Source organism: Crocuta crocuta, unplaced genomic scaffold (assembly GCF_008692635.1).
Source record: "Crocuta crocuta isolate KB4526 unplaced genomic scaffold, BGI_CrCroc_1.0 scaffold139, whole genome shotgun sequence".
NCBI lineage: Eukaryota > Metazoa > Chordata > Mammalia > Carnivora > Hyaenidae > Crocuta > Crocuta crocuta.
The window spans coordinates 7615419-7631676 of NW_027533258.1; the positions used below are offsets into that span (position 1 = coordinate 7615419).

Consider the following 16258-nt stretch of genomic DNA (forward strand, 5'->3'; position numbering starts at 1 on the left):
CCCGGCCCTCCCGCGAAGCCCCAGCCCAGCCCCGGCCGCACCCGCCTCCAGCCGCAAGGAAACCACCTACCGCGCGGCGGCTCCGCTGCCAACAGCTCCCTGGCTACGGGCTCGGCGACCTCGCCACCAACGAGAGGAGCGGAAAGAGCGGCCCTATGCGACTTCCGGAGGAAGTGGAGTCGGCGCCGGAAACCGGGGGGCGGGCCGAAGGAGGCGCGGTCGGCTAGGTCCATGGCGGGCCTCTTGCTGGTAGCGGGGTCCGCTATGCGGCTTCCGGGGAGGCGAGTGTGGCGTCTCCTGCCTCACGGACTCGGCGTCTGGGCCCCGGCGCAGGGGACCCCCGGAGCCTGGATGAGGCAGCTCTGCGCGCTGCGAGAGGAAGCGCGACGCACCTCGGAGCTCGCTCGCAGCTGCCGGGGGAAGCGGCCCCTCTGCACGGCGACGCCTCCTCCGCCGGGGTCATCGGGCCCCGAGCCGACGGGCAGCAGAGACCCCACGCGGCCCTCCAAGCCCGGGGTGAGTGCACAGCCCGAGCCCTGCCTCTGCGGGTCGCGTCTCCACGCCGGCCCGCGACCTCCCCATCTCACCGGGTCGCAACCTCGGAAGCCGCTCGGCCGGGCCCGGAAGGGGCCTGGGCTCAGCCCTGCCCGGCCGCAGACTGTCCTCCCGCGATCCCCTCGGTTTGCGGGAGCTCCCGGCGCTGAAGACAGAACCGAGGCCTTCTCCCCGCGGGTGGCGTCTCGGGCTTGGAGTGTAGCCCCCCCTGCCCCCAAAATAGAGTTCGGGTTTTCTTGAAGGTCTCAACCTTGGATTGACCGGGACTGAGGAGTCCAGGCGTGTTAACTTCTGTCACTTGACTGCCCCTTTAGATTTTGATGTATATGCTGAAATTGAGCAAATTGTGGGTCGTAGTTGCGTGCTGGGTATGCCCTCTTTGGTTACGGTCGGATTCTAGTTCCGATCCCCACAACCCTGAGAGCCGCTCCCCACTAGTGATAGTTAAGAGAAATGGGTTTTAGAAGCTGCGGGAAGAAAGGTAATGAATTAGGCCGAGGTACTGGACATCTCACTTACCTTGGGATCTGAAAAAAGCGCAAAGAAATAATTTGATGCAGTTTGTAAAGTAGATCTCTTCTACTTTAGCTTTCTTACTTCCAGAAGGCAGAGTGAGGTTGACCTCCCGAATTTTTATTTGGTTTATTTATATTTTCCAGATCAGCATAATCACATAATTAACGGGTTTTGAAATCAGCCGTTGTGGTCAAGGTCACATGTGGTGATGGTCACGGTACTTGAGCTTCAGGGCCCCTTTCACATGAAAAGAAACTGACTTAGGGAATTTCCCCTTGGAAAGGAATGCCTCTGTAATGGTCTGTGTTCAGAGCCCAGATGGGATTGCATCCATGGACACTGTCAAGTATTTTCTTTTCTTTTCTTTTTTTTCTTTTTGGTTAACATTTATTCATTTTTGAGAGACACCGAGAGTGTGGGGGAGGAGCAAAGAGAGAGGGAGACACAAAATCTGAAGCAGGCTCCACGCTCTGAGCTGTCAGCGCAGAGCCTGACATGAGTCTTGAACTCACAACTATGAGATCATGATCTGAGCCAAAGTCAGACGCTTAACCAACCGACTCACCCAGGTGCCCCAGTATTTTCTCATCCCAGAGTAACATGAAACATTCTACATGTTTAACAAGATCAAGACCTGTGTTTGTGTATATTACAAACGACCCTGGTAATAAATGTACTACGATTACATGTTTGCATCTGACTAGTATTTCTGTTTGTGAAATCTCTGCCCCAGTAGCCTGTTTCCTGGAAGTCTTTGGCATTCACATTTGCTATTGGTGGAGCCTTATTGGCTGGAATGAAGTACTTCAAGAAAGAAAAGACAGAGAGTAAGTAGATATCCTCTGCTTAGCTCTGAATAAAACCTTTCTTTTAGCATCTCTTATTTTGTTTTTAAGCTTTTTATCTTGCAATAATTTTTTTAAAAAGTTAATGTTTATTTTTGAGAGAGAGAGAGACAGAGTGTGAGCAGGGGAGGGCAGAGAGAGAGGGAGACACAGAATCTGAAGCAGGTTTCAGGTTCTGAGCTGTCAGCACAGAGCCCTACATGGGGCAGGAGCTCACAGACTTCGAGATCATGACCTGAGCTGAAGTCGGACCCTTAACCCACTGAGCCACCCAGGCACTCCTGTCTTGCAATAATTTTAGATAAACAGAATGGTTATAAAAATGTCACAAAGCAGTTCCTGTGTACCTTTCACCTAGCTTCCGTTACTGTTAAAACATCATATAACCATGGCTCATTTAATCAAAACTAAGAAATTAAGATCGGTTCAGTACTGTTTTCTGAACTACAACTATATTTGGAATTCACTTAGTTTTTCATAGTGTTTTTATCTGTTTCAGGATCCAGTCCAAGATACCACTGTCTAACAGTATGAAAAGACTTAATTGTGGACAGATCTGAGCGTGGGTGGTATGAAGCCCTGAGCGTTCAAGGATGACTTAGATGTGGTCCAGCCACTGAGGAGCTCATGACAGGAAACAGACACAGAAGTGAGGGATTTCGCTGGATGAGTTCTCCCACGTCAGGGGGAAGATCAGGGTGCTCTGCGGGCCCAAGGAAGGGCCAGCCCCTCCTACAGACCACCAAGTACCAGCAAAGGGCCACAGACTGACCTTGGACGATGGAGAGAAATAGGGAGAATCTGGTCAGGGAGTGCCAGGGAACTGCTCTGGATTAGCATTTGATGTTCAGAAATTGTTTGCAAGAACTTGATATTTTAATGACTATGCCAGGCTTCTTAGGTTTGGTTTAGAAGTTTCTAGTAAGCCTTTAAAATATCACTTAAATCTGTTTTGGTTCTTCAGAGTCTCTTTTGAAGCCATGATACAAAGGATATGTTTAGATCTGGGAGAATTCGTAGGCTGTAGAATCTCAGCAGTAGGAAACCCGTGTTGATAGGCAGACCTGTGTATTTTATTGAGGAGATTTTCATATTCTAGTAAGAAATCGAGTTCCTTTAAGTTTCACAAAGAAAGAAAATAAGCCAGGAAACGTAGTGGCAGAGACCATTCTAGAATAACCAAGCTTTTGACTTTAGTTTGGAATTTCGCCTGCAATAATACTTGTTTTATTTTTTAAAAACCTATTATGAAACAGTTTTTAAAGTATTTCCAGAGGCACCTGGTGGCTCAGTGGGTTAAGTGTCTGTCCTTCGGTTTCGGCTCAGGTCATGATCGCACAGTTTGTGAGTTCAAGCCCCGCATCAGGATCTGTGCAGACAGTGTGGAGCCTGCTTGAGATTCTCTCTCTCCCTCCCTCTCTCTCTGCTCCTCCCCTGCTGGCACTCTCTCACTCTCAAATTAAATAAATAAACTTTAAAAAACTAAAGTATTTCTAAATCATTTGAGAGTATTTGCTGACATGGTGCCTCATCATCTCCAAATGCTCCCTCATGTACTGTTTACAGACAGGGACGTTCTCCACCGTAATCGTAATACAGCCACCAAATCAGAAAATTTACATCAACATGTTAACTACCATTCAGTCTTTAGACCGCATTCAAGTTTTCCAACCTGCTGTTCTTTATAGAAGAAGGTTCCGGTTCAGAACCATACCTTCGACCTACTCGTCTCTTTAGGCTCCTTCAATCTGTAGCAGTTTCTCCATCTTTATGGGACTTTGATGGCCTTGACAACTTTGACGGGTTACAGACCTGCCATGTCCCTTAGTTTGGGTTTGTGTGTGATTAGATTCGGGTCCTGTTCTTTCAGCAGGAACATCCAGAACTGCCGCTCTGTTGCATGGCGTCTAGTCTGGTAGCACGAGATTTTTTTTTGGTCCTGCTACTGATACTGTTCAGGTTGATTGTGTGTCTATCAGGCTTCTCTCCCGAAAGTGTAATTGATACGTATTTTGTGGGGTGTATTTACACGCATAAATACTCCTCCCAGCCCACATCAAACTCTCCATTTATTTATGTCCGCGTGGACTCGTGCTCTCCTACGTATTCAATGAACTGTAATCCATATTCTCCTTATTTTGATGCTCCGATGTCTCGGATTGGTCACTGGCAGTCTGAGCAAGCTCTTGTGCCTTTGGACGCGTCTCCAGGGTTCTTTGAATTCTGCCTTCAGTCTGACGGGACAAGATGTTTAGGCTTATCATGTACTTCCTCTGCCATGGCCCTGACACCTGCCATTTCTCCAAAAAGCCCTGTTTGCTTTAGTGGAGGATGATCCTTAGAAGTCAGGATAGGGGCTCGTTGCTGTGGGGTTGTGTCCGCTCCAGGGCCCTCTCGGTGGACAGAGCAAGAAAGCCCGGATGTAGTTATGTCTACATTTACTTCTGTGTGTGTAGAAGCCACACAGCCACAAGTTCACCCTCACACTTCCCGTTTCTGCACAGGATTACAGACTGCGTTCTGATTTTTTCTTCCTGTCTTTCTACCTCCGGCCGTGTGTAACTCTTAGCTTTAATATTCTTATTTATTTATTACTCCCTTGTATAGAACTGACGTCCCATCACTGCTGTCCACACCCCATTCAGACGCCCTCGGGACACTCAGGCGAAGATTCCTGGTGCCGGGCCACCCACCCTGCCCCACTTAGGCTCAGACAGCCCGCTCTGCGCCCCTGCGGCCCCTCCCAACCCCCATCATGGCCGCGCCTAATGACAGGACTGAACTATTCCAGAGAAGGAAGAAGGGTCTTTACCACTTTCTCAGAGTCCTCTCTACATACCATTCCATTCAATTTGATTTTGTTACGTTGTCCTAGGATTGTTTTTCTCAGAGGATTTTTTAAGCTTCTTGAAAATAGACCGTTTAGCACATTTTGTGCCCCCACAGTCATTAGTACCAGCATTTCAGTACCTGTGGTTTGGTTGACTTTTTTAACGTGAGCGTTTGTATCTCTTCCAGAGCTGGAGAAGGAACGGCAGCGAAGCTTGGGAAAGCCTCTCCTCGGGGGCCCGTTTTCCCTCACGACTCACACCGGAGAGCCCGTAACTGACCAGGACTACCTGGGTCAGTGGGTGTTGATTTATTTTGGTTTCACTCATTGCCCTGATATCTGCCCAGAAGAACTGGAAAAAATGATTCAAGTCGTGGATGAGATCGGTAAGGCACCACTAACTGTAAAAACGACTTTTCCGTGACGTCCTTCCCGTCACCACGCTTTTCACGTCCTCAGATTGCTTTTGGGCGGGTGTTGTAATTATCTGCTTTGTGAGAACATAAAGTTTCAGCATCAGGCCCGCTTGCTGCTTTGATTCCCGTGACCCCATTCTCTACCAGAGAGAGCTTGTTCTGATGCTGAATGTTAAACTGCTTAAAAATGTGGGTGAGGTCTGGTTTCCCATAGTGCTGTTCTGTGTCCCTTACTTGATTGTAGACGTCTGTCCCTGACACTGCCGGTGTCCGCGTGACGGACTAGAAAGTTGGCAGTCTGGCCTGTGCCGTGCCGTCCGCGGCATTGATTCGTCCCGGAGAGGAGGCAGGGTTCCGTCCTTAAGCTGGGTTGTTCGTGAGGATTCAGTCCTCACTAATAGTTCACCTTGCCCCTGAGATGTGGTAGGGGAACCCACAAACACTGCGTTGGATCAGGACACAAGATGCCCACGTGACGTGACTCCGGTTACCCGTGTGCAGCTGTGCAGGTACCCGGCAGGCCGTCTGACCCCGCCAGCGGTGCTCTGTGGGCCCGCCCTTCCTCCTCCTCCCCTCTCCAGGGTTTGGTGCCCCTGTTTCCCTAACGCCTTGCCATAGCACTGCCCACTCTGCTGTAACTGCCGGTGGTCGTTTTCTCCCCCGGAGCGTGAGGACTGACCAGTGGAACTTTCTTTCAGATGGTATTCCGACTCTGCCAAATTTAACTCCGCTTTTCATCACTATCGACCCAGAAAGGGACACCAAAGAAGCCATCGCCAAGTATGTGAAAGGTAGGTCTTGTTAATAATGCCTTCCATCTGTGTAGCTCTTAGAGTTTGTGAAAGATGGACTCCTTCGACCTTATGCGCCTGGTGGAATCGGGGGGACAGATGGTGTTATCGTCAGGTTCACAGGCGAACAAAAAAGGGGAGGCTCAGTTGTGACTGCGAATAAGCAAAGAAGAAACAAGTTTCTCAGTTCCCGATGCACAGCTCTGTGTATTTTGTCACAGGAAGGACCAGGCTTGGCCTCAGGTATCAACTAAGTTAACAGAACTTGAGAGGGAGGACACGTTGCTTCTGTTTATGCCTTTGTGTAAAATTAGGACCGACATACATCCTGGGAGTATGTACATTGGGAGATTAGCGACATTTTCTTTTTAGTGTTTGTTTATTTTTAGAGAGTGAGCAAGCAGGGGAGGGGCAGAGAAAGGGAAACACAGAATCCGAAGCAGGCTCCAGACTCCGAGCTGGCTGTCCTTACAGAGCCTGATGCAGGGCTCGAACCCACAAACCGTGAGATCATGACCTGAGCCGAAGTTGGACGCTTAACTGACTGAGCCACCAAGGTGCCCCGAAATCAATGAAATTATGAGATGTGAGCACAGTGTGAACTCCTACCCCGTATTTTATGAATCCAAAACATTTATTATGACAAGTACATTTATAACTTTTCATAGAAGAATCTCAATTGAAACATCACATCCAGTTAAAACCTATGAGAAGGCCGTTCTAAAGACCAGGTTCCCACGCGGCTGCCGGGAACCCACACCAAGCCTGGGGAGCACGGGCCGGAGCTGGAGCATGTCTCAGAACTGTATCTAAATATGTAAAAAACAACTAAATTAGGGGCACCTGGGTGGCTTAGTCAGTTAAGCGTCTGACTTTGGTTCAGGTCATGATCTCATGGTTCGTGGGTTCGAGCCCTGCGTCGGGCTCTGTGCTGACAGCTCAGAGCCTGGAGCCTGTTTCGGATTCTGTGTCTCCCTCTCTCTGACCCTCCCCTGTTCACGCTGTCTCTCTCTCTCAGAAATAAATAAAAATATTTAAAGTTAATTAATTAAAACAACTAAATTAATAAGCAATGTGACTTAAATAATTAGAATATATTCCTTCCAGATCATTACAAGAGGACTTCGAAAGGCTTTGACTTCCATGTTACAAAGAACTGGCTTTGGGTTTCAGTGATTTCCTGCTTTTAGCTTCATTGATGTCTGCTCCAGTTCTTTCCTTCTGCTCACTTTGGATGTAATTCTTCTAGCTTCCTAAGGAGGATATTAGATTCCTGATTTTAGGTCTGTCTTCTCCCATGAACAGACTCAGTGCCACAAATGCCCCTCAAAGCACTGCTTGGGCTGCGTCCCCCAAATTTTGATAAGTTGTGTCTTCCATTTTCACTTAGCTCGAAGTACTTTAAAAAAAATTTTTTTTAATGTTTTATTTATTTCTGAGAGAGACAGTGTGAGCAGGGGAGGGTCAGAGAGAGAGGGAGACAAGAATCCGAAGCAGGTTCCAGGCTCTGAGCTGTCAGCACAGAGCCCGATGCGACGCTCGAACCCACGAACCATGAGATCATGACCTGAGCCGAAGTCGGACGCTTAACCGACTGAGCCACCTGGGCACCCCTTAAAGTACTTTTAAATGTATCTTGAGCTTTCTTCTTTGACCCGTGTGTTATTCAGAAGTGTGTTTCATCTCCATGTGTCCTGGGATTTTCCAGTGATCTTTCTGTTTCGAGGTCAAGTCCACTGTGATCTGAGAGCACACGTATGGTCTCTGTCGTTTTAAATCTGTTAGGGTGTGTTTGATGGCCCGGAACGGCCTGTCTTGGTGAACGTGACTTCTTCATGACAGAGGAGAGTTTGCATTTGTTCTGTGTGCTTTTCTGTTCCTGTGAGTCACGAGGGAGGTTCCAGGATGCTCGGGGAGAAAGGGGCAGTGGAGACTCTTTATAACTGAGACTGGCGTCTGAAGTCAGGGTGTGGGGCGTGGTCTCGCTCGCTTCTCATTTTTCACCATCTCTCTCATTTTTTTATTTAGAATTTTCTCCCAAACTGGTTGGCTTGACTGGCACCAAAGAGGAGATCGACCAAGTGGCCAGAGCGTACAGGGTGTACTACAGTCCCGGCCCCCGGGATGAGGACGAAGATTACATCGTAAGTAGACGCTTGGGTGGCGCCGCAGGCCGGCGCTCAGGCCCCACACAGCTTGTGCCGTCCCGACAACGGGCCGCAGAAATGAGAGGAAAGCTGAGATCGTCACAAATTCCTCAGGAACTGGGAATATTTGAGAGGATGATAGAAGTATAATTTTTTTTAAGGATGCTGACTTGATGTGTAGTTACTGTCCTCATAATTGAATTTCTCATTTTCCTTTTTAGCGGCCCAGAAAATTACAGGAAAATATACAATGAGTAGGTATTTTAGATTCAGTAGAACATGGTACTTGGATACCATGTTGGAAATAAAGAGAAGTCATTGTTTGGGGCCAAAGCTTTATTTAAACTTAGAAATATAGGAGCCCTGGTGGCTCATGCGGTTGAGCGTCTGACTCTTGATTTTGACTCACGTCGTGATCCCAGGGCTGTGGGATCGAGCCCCGTGTCGGGCTCCACTGAACATGGAACTTGCTTAAGATTGTCTATTCCTCTCCCCAACTTGTACTCTCTTCCTCTCCGAAACAAAAATAATAATAATAATAATAATAATAAACAAAAAGCCCATTGTTCAGGTTTTCTGTGTCCCCAGTGAAGAGGCGCAAGGAGCAGTGTTAGGCCATGGGGAACTGCATTTTTGGAATGAGCAAGAGTTCTGAAAAGCAAGAGAAAAGATGGAAAGTTACAAGAAGGTGGACTTTCCATCAGGTTTATATTTATATGAACTGCTTGCTTTGCATAATTCCGTGTTTACTACTGGGTTTCTAATGATGAAGACCAGAAACACAGTTATTCCTATGCAGCTGTGTGCTCGCCGTCACTGCCCGCCGAGCCCTAGGAGAAAGTCCACGTCACCCGGTCCCCCTTACGTGGGCTTTCGCGGCAAAGCACCAAAGAGGGCATCGGCACCGCTCCACCCACCCGTTTTCTTTTCACACTGGACACCTTTTCCCGTCCGTTCATAGTTGGCCTTGCTGCTTAGTATTAGTTCAGTTCTTCCCCCTCAGCTGTCGTCCTCTGGCTTCTCTGGAACATTGGTCGGGCGGAGTGATTAATCACAGGAGCCTGTCTCCAAAACATGGTTTGGGTGGGATGCCCAGTTGTACTATCCACTGCCTTTCGTGTGGTCTTTAAAATACTCTGAAATGTTGGTTTAGCCTGCCTTGACCGTTTGGCCTGGAACTTGGCAAGAACACGTCATTTTCGTGCTGCCTGTAATCAGCAGTGACGGCCAGGCGCCTGCGAGATCATAGACACAGACACGCATTGGGCCGTGGAGGTTTGGATTCAGTCATGAGACAGTCATGTAGATAATCCAGAAAAGGAGTATTAACTTTTTCAATTTTAGAAATTAAAATGCAGATATTTAAGTCTTCTGGAGACTTCTTGGATATCCTAGACCTCATTTGGAGAAGTACTGGTCTACTGGCTTAAGAATTTGACCTTTGATAAGAACCAGTGAGTCGTACACTTGAAGCTAATGGAACGCTGTTAACTCCACTGAATTAATCATCATCGTGAAAAAGAACCAGTGAGTTCTTTGCTAAATCAACCAGTAGGGGGAGGCACTCTCCAGCTTGTTAGGTTTCTCGTTGGCGTGACTTCTGTCCCTTGAGGTCATAGATTTTCATCCTCAAAATGGTGTGGGAAACTTTAGTCAAGATTTAAGGACCTGCAGGGAGTGGGGGAATGCTTTCAGGGTCGAGATATGACAGAGTCAGGTTTTCTTAATCTCAGGCAGCAGCAGCAAAGGGGCGGCTTCTGGCTTGGGAGTGTCCGTGACATCTTCAGACTTACAGTACGTGTGAAATGGTGCTGGGGCACCTGGGTCGCTCAGTCGGTTAAGTGTCTGACTTCGGTTCAGGTCATGATCTCACGATTTGTGGGTTCGAGCCCCGCGTTGGGCTCTGTGCTGACAGCTGGGAGCCTGGAGCTGCTTCAGATTCTGTGTCTCCCTCTCTCTCTGCCCCTTCCCTGCTTGTGCTTTGTCTCTCTCTCTCTCTCTCTCTCTTTCTCTCAAAAATAAATGTTAAAAAAAAATTAAAGTAAAAAAGAAATGGGTGTGCCGAACATTTAGGGTCTATTGGAAGCTAAGTGCATACATCATCGCATTATATGTATATAATATTACATTCAAATGTAACTATTAAGTAGGAAGTATTTTTGAAAAACAATAGTGGCTTTCACACCCAAGAAAAGATGTGCAGTTCCACCCCTAATGAAAGAAGGTGAATTGAATAATGTAATGCCATTTTGTACCTGTTAGATCAGCAAAGGCCAGAAGTTGGAAATGTATTGTCGAAATCTAACTTGGGAAAAACGGGGCACACCGTTGGGAAGAAATCTGAAGCCACAATACTTCTGTGCATCGGTCAGAGGAGTTTACCTGATAGACCCTCTTCAGAGGCCCAAACTATCTGTCAGCATTTAAAATGGATACTGTTTGCTTCAGAGATTCTACCTTGAGGGACTCCCACACCTGTGCCCTACAGCGTCATCCGTATAGAGCAGCCAGGCAGCCACTTCGTAAAAGCCCCTCCGTGTGCACCAGTGGGGGACCGTGTCCCGCACCGCGTTAAATGAGAAAGCGCCTACGGGAGGTTGTTGCTTCTCTATAGAAAGAAGTGGGTAGGTATGTACACACGCTAACAAATGCGGACGGTTTTCTGTGGAAGAATCCAGAAGGGACTGGTGGCAGCAGCCCCCTCGAGGAAACCGGAGGGGCACCCTCGAGACCGGAGGGACCCCCACGAGTCTGGAAGGAGCGACAGGCTTCCCGGGTAGAAGTTTGCCCTGTATCCTTTTGCGCGTTTTTATGCGCGTCTGCTTAACCGTGGCAGAACCTAGGAAGTGTGCGCACGTGGCTGTAAGGCGCACCCACCTGGCTCTCGCGATGCTGCAACTTCCTCTCGGGCCTGTTTGGTTGTTTCTAAAGGAGTGGGATGCCTGGCTCGCTCGGGACGAAGGCGGCCCGTGACCAAGCCTGTCTGTGCACGTAGATCCCTGCGTCTGTCCCAGGACCTACTAGGGCCCTAAACTTGTGGGTCAGAAACATGACAGCTCGCTCTGCCCACAAGCCAGCCGGACGTTGAGACCTGACCACTCACAAGTTTGATACGTGCAGCCAGAACAGTATTCCGTCCTGTACCAGAAAGTAATTTCCAGGATAAGAACACTCGTAAAATAAATCCCCTGGAATTCTAGTTTTTTAAGGGAGTGAGAGAATCAAGTACAAGAAAGAAATAGAAAAACGGAAGCTGTAGATAGCATAGGCATGAAGTGCGAGCGGGGGACCCAGTTCTGACTCCACATCAGATGTGCGGGGAAACACGGACCCCTGTCCTGCTGCAGCGAAGTAGCCCAGGACACGTGGGCCCACCAGCTGTCTGAGCTCTTGGAGCACATTCTTTCCTCCTGTGCACGGGCAAGTGGCTCTCTCCATTTGCTCTGTTTACGAACGTGTGTATATAAAAAAGCAATAACCTCACAGACCTATAATGTGTGGCGGGTCTATTTGGGGGTGTCTCCGGTTCAGTATGTGTGATCACATTTCGGTCTTTCTTTTTGTCTTGCCAAATAGCAATCAAGCCTGCAGTAAATTCCAAGGGCTTCTTAAGCGCCAAGCCTTCTGCTCATTTAAAGTTGGATTAAGCGGAGGCATATAAATAAAAACTGTATGACTAATCCAAGCTTAGGTTAGAGCTAGGAATGTTTTCAGAACTTTGCCTGGAAAATAGATAATAAATGTCAGACTCCTAGGAGGGGCAGCATTTACGGCTCCTGAGAGGTCCCAGGTGATCTGCCTCGGATAGGATCATTCGGCAGAGTATATGCCACCTTCCTAGGGGAGAAGAACCCTTGTTTCCACGTTGCCATTTGAGTCACTAATATCAGGACTAAGTATTGTGCCAGAACGTATAAATCGTACACTTACAGTAGTGGTGGCTTTTCTGGATTCTTCTCGTATAGCATGGCAGGCAGCATTTGGAAGTAGTGAGGTACCCGGTTCTTCTGAAAGCAGCAGCCATTTTTTGGAAGTCGATTCTCAGTGATCATGTGGATGCGTATGTTATGGACAGAACCAGAAGAATCTCAGATTCTAGCTGATGTCTAAGGCAGTAATCACCGTAGAGTGCTGGTGGACAAAAGATTTTAGGTATCTGTCACCGTGAATTTATTAAAATAGGCTTAGACCCATTCTGTAAGCGATACTTGTTACAGAGGTTATTTAAGCATAATGTGAAGTTCTCTTCTGCAGCATGTAATCAGAAAAGTAAGCAGCTTATTTCAGTGATCTTTTTGTCCTTTCTCTCCCTCCCCCACCTTTTTCTCTGCAGGTGGATCATACAATAATAATGTACTTGGTTGGACCAGATGGTCAGTTTCTAGATTATTTTGGCCAGAACAAGAAGAATGCAGAAATCGCTGGTTCAATTGCTGCGCACATGAGGGAACACAGGAAGAAGAGGTAGCCTGAGCAGCGGTCCCCATGGAATGTTCTCTGGCCAAAGAGGAAAAAAGCTTTGTGTCCCACAGGAGTCAGCATCTACCTGTGTATAAAAATGCAACCGACAGAATGGCTTTCATACCACAAGAACATCTGTATTTTGGACATTACGGGTCCAATACAAATGGGTGTTTTGTTACCCTTAGGTTCAGCCAAGATCGATTGTTGGAACCGGAAAGATGACAACCAAATAGTCGCTTGAGACCAGAGGACCAAGTTACCGTGAAGCCTTGGGGGAGGGGGAACCTCAGGAGAGACTCGACGGGTGCATTTCCCCACATCAGCGGAGCAGCGCTGCTGCCTCTCTGGTGTCCTGGACCCGCGTCACCCGGGTCGTGGGACGGAGTCTCCAGGAAGAGTGTGATTCCCACAGTGCCCTTGCTTTCGTCTTCGAGTTCTTGGTGGCTGATGACAGTCAAATTAAAATCAGGCTCTTGGACGTCCATAGTTGGGTTTTTAGACTCGAAAGCATTGAAGTCCAGTCTTCTGTGCAGACAGATACCACGGTCAGGTTTGTACTGTGCTCCCCTGTCAGTACCTGCTGATGTTACTACCGATGAGGAAATCTGCTGTTTGGAGCAGACAGATCAGTTTCTTAGGGGCCTTTTATGTGGTTTTCACTTCAACGTGCCGGGTTGTCAGCAACCTACCAAATGGATAGAGGAGGGTCTTGAAGGTGATGGTGACACAGGGTTCTCAGCTTGGTTGCAGTGGGACCTGGAATAAATGTTTATTCAGCTTTGCAGCCTGGACACCATGACCTTGCTTGTGGGCGAAGGGCGGGTACGTCCGGGGCAGTGAACGTCCCTGTGCGCAGAGCGCAGGTGGGCCCCTCGGGTGCTCGGTAGGGCTCAGGCTCTGGGCCAGGGCTGGATTCACGGGTCCGGGTGGGATGCAGACCCCTACGCTCTTTTTTGTTTGTTTTCTTGGTTTTTAATTTTATTTTAAAAAGCGTGCAAGCGGGGAAGGGCAGAGAGCCAGAGAAGCCCAAACAGGCTCTGCACTGTTGGCATAGAGCCCAATGCGTGGCTCAAACCCACAAACCAGAGATCATGACCTGAGCCGAAGTCCAACGTTGAACTGACCAAGCCCCCCCAGCGCCCCTGGACCCCAGTGTTCACAAATAACATGTAGGTACCTTAGGTGCTGGTGGCCTGGGGACCAGGCCTAGAGAAACTTTTGTGGGGAAGCAAGGTTTTAATCTGCACCAGTGAAAACTTAACCCATCCTTTGATGTGTCCATTAACGTCACGCTGTGCGCACAGCCGATGGGGAGAATGCGTGGTGGCGTGAATGCTTTGTGAATTCAGCTTCCACGGGGTGGGGCTTGACTGCCCCGTTTCCCACCGGAAGCTGCTTCCCAGGGCCAAGTTCTCCCAAGGTTTTCAGTAAATCCTAACGCAACAGGTACAGCTCTTAGACGACACACTCTTGCCCCTCACTTAGGTTTTACACACACATGATACAGGCCTGTCGTGGTTTTTAAATTCGCAATACTTTTGTTACACCTACGAGAAATACATCCAAGTACGTGAGAAAGGAAAACCTTAAATTCCATAGCGGCTGCAGGCCGCATGGTCACCCTCCTGGGATTCGTACAGTGTAGTGGTGACGCCCCCCCCAGGACCTCAGAATGTGACCATATTGGCAGAGGGGGGTCTTTGCAGAGGTGACTCCATTGAGATGAGGCCATTAGGGTGGGCCCTCGTCCAGTGCAACATGTCCTTGAAGAAGGGGGTGGGCACAGAAGACCAGCTCCGTGAGAAATGTAACTGCTGACACCTTGATCTCAGGCTTGGAGGCTCCAGCCCGGTGAGAAAATGAGCTGCTCTGAAGCCCCCCTCCTCCTCCCCCGCCCCCCNGCTGACTCCTGGCCATTCCTGGGTAGAAGAGGAAACAGCCACAAGACTGAGTTCCTGTAAACGCCAAGATGGAATGACTCCTAGGAACCTGGTCAAGAGGCGAGGGGCTTTGCTGGAGGCCTAGTCCCATGTGACGAAAAAGATACCAAATACCTAACATGCCAGACGTGAGAGGAGCCAGTCTGCTTTAAGCCACAGGACATTTGTGTGGGTCATTTTGCAGCAGGCTGGCCCTGGATAAAATGGGGTCTTCGTTCTCAGCTGTCACAGGTCAGAGCCGATGCGAGGACCCAGAGAGCGATGGCGGCTTTTGAAGAACCATATAAGCTGTTTACTCCAGTGTCAAGTTTAAAGGCTCATAATCAGGATGTTAGAAGCAGGATGACGTCCAAATCTCTTTTTAAGCACGAGGGGACAGTCCCCAAGATGAAGCCGCTGCCCTTCCTTGTGAACCTCAATTAGAACCTGGGTCCCTGTGTCTGGCCAAGCTCCTGCGTGACCCACCGCCATGGGGTGCCGACCCGTGACCATGTGAATCCAGCCAAGCTTGGGGGTGTGGCGTGCCGGGTGGGCAACCTTTCACTTGTGAGTTTGAGGAAACCAGAATGAAGGCTGCCTTTCAACAAAGTATCCCTTGCAGACCCTTAAGTGTTCACACTGGACTCTGAGGGAGTTTGTGTTGTTAGAAATGCCGTTGCTTATTTGAAAAGTAGAAGAATCCCGCCAGCGCAGGAGGCACATAAGTCCTTCATGCACCCAGCTGTCCGCGAGGCAGCCGGTAACCTAAGGTCCAGGGGACGACATTCACAGAACACGCACCCATTTGGTCAGTCCACGGTAAAGCAGCCGTGGCCTGGGAGGCTAATGCAAACCCAGTACAGCAATTTGATGTCGTCGTCGTTTTTGTTGTTTATGTAAGCTCTACGTCCAATGTAGGGCTTGAACCCATGACGCGGAGATCAAGAGTGGCATGCTCTACCCACTGAGCCAGCCAGGTACCCCTCCCCCCGCCCCAGTAGAGTGATTTCAAATTGCAAGTGCATCTGCAGTGAGTTATTGTAAAATAAGTTTGGGGGCACCTGGGTGGCTCAGTCGGTTAGGCGTCCAACTCCTGATTTCAGCTCAGGTCATGATCTCACGGTTCATAAGTCACGGTCTTGTGACAGGTGCTCACGTGCTCTGACCCTCCCCATACTGGCAGGCACCTAAGCCTGGACCTGTTTGGTCATCCTGCCTTAATGAACTGTTCACACCTGCTTGCTTAAATGGCATTCAGATTAAGAGACAAGTTTTTTGGGGAAAAAACCCTAAGGTTCGAACCAGAAACTTGAGATATTTGGTCCTGGCACAAGAACACCAGGGCACGAGTATACGGTAAGAGCAGGTGGTGTGACAGGGTCCTTTCTCTAGGGCCTGGTGGGCACGGAGCCTCATGAAGTCCCGTCTAATCTGTAGTGAAGCAGATGGACTGTAAGCAGATCTATTAAATGGTGTCAGATAGTAAGCAGTGCTGTGAAGGAAAGAAAGTAAAGCTTTGGAGAGTGATGGGAAGGACAGGCATTAACTGGTCATGGACAGGTCCTTTGGGGGTGACCATCTGAAACCTGGGAGTGAGCCATGTGAGTACCTAGGTGGGGGGGGGGGACCTCCCAGGACAAGGGCCCTGACCCCAGAGTGTGCTCGGGTAGCAAGAATAGTAGCTCAGGGAGTCAGGGAGGACGGGAGGTAGAGGCCCAGGGATCACATTCTGTGCACGGCAGGGACCCTGGCTCTACAGTCTATGGAAGGGCTGA

General features: G+C 49.0%; 2 protein-coding genes across 6 annotated transcripts in view; one reads left to right on the forward strand and one right to left on the reverse strand.

The window, feature by feature from the left end:
- Positions 1-125, reverse strand: part of ADPRM (ADP-ribose/CDP-alcohol diphosphatase, manganese dependent) — an 11840-nt gene extending 11715 nt beyond the window's left edge. For 3 of the 5 annotated variants that reach the window (XM_077746673.1, XM_077746676.1, XM_077746678.1), the window contains exon 1: positions 71-125. The gene's annotated coding sequence lies outside the window, so the exon portion shown is untranslated. The remainder of the gene's footprint in view (positions 1-70) is intronic. The other 2 variants (XM_077746677.1, XM_077746674.1) reach the window with 1 other exon arrangement.
- Positions 126-182: 57 nt separating this feature from the next.
- SCO1 (synthesis of cytochrome C oxidase 1) lies at positions 183-13348 on the forward strand. Its single transcript, XM_077746679.1, has 6 exons — positions 183-516; positions 1808-1898; positions 4935-5132; positions 5861-5953; positions 7982-8097; positions 12434-13348. Exons 1-6 carry the CDS (start codon positions 232-234, stop codon positions 12566-12568), a joined length of 918 nt encoding a protein of 305 aa, XP_077602805.1. The 5' UTR covers positions 183-231; the 3' UTR covers positions 12569-13348.
- The last annotated feature ends 2910 nt before the right edge of the window (positions 13349-16258 follow it).

Excerpts from the sequence above, each read along its gene's own strand:
- SCO1 (XM_077746679.1), top strand. The coding sequence starts at position 232 with ATGGCGGGCCTCTTGCTGGTAGCGGGGTCCGCTATGCGGCTTCCGGGG. Across the intron at positions 517-1,807 it reads CGCGGCCCTCCAAGCCCGGG|CCTGTTTCCTGGAAGTCTTT; the intron begins GTGAGTGCACAG and ends CTGCCCCAGTAG. Across the intron at positions 5,954-7,981 it reads CATCGCCAAGTATGTGAAAG|AATTTTCTCCCAAACTGGTT; the intron begins GTAGGTCTTGTT and ends TTTTTTATTTAG.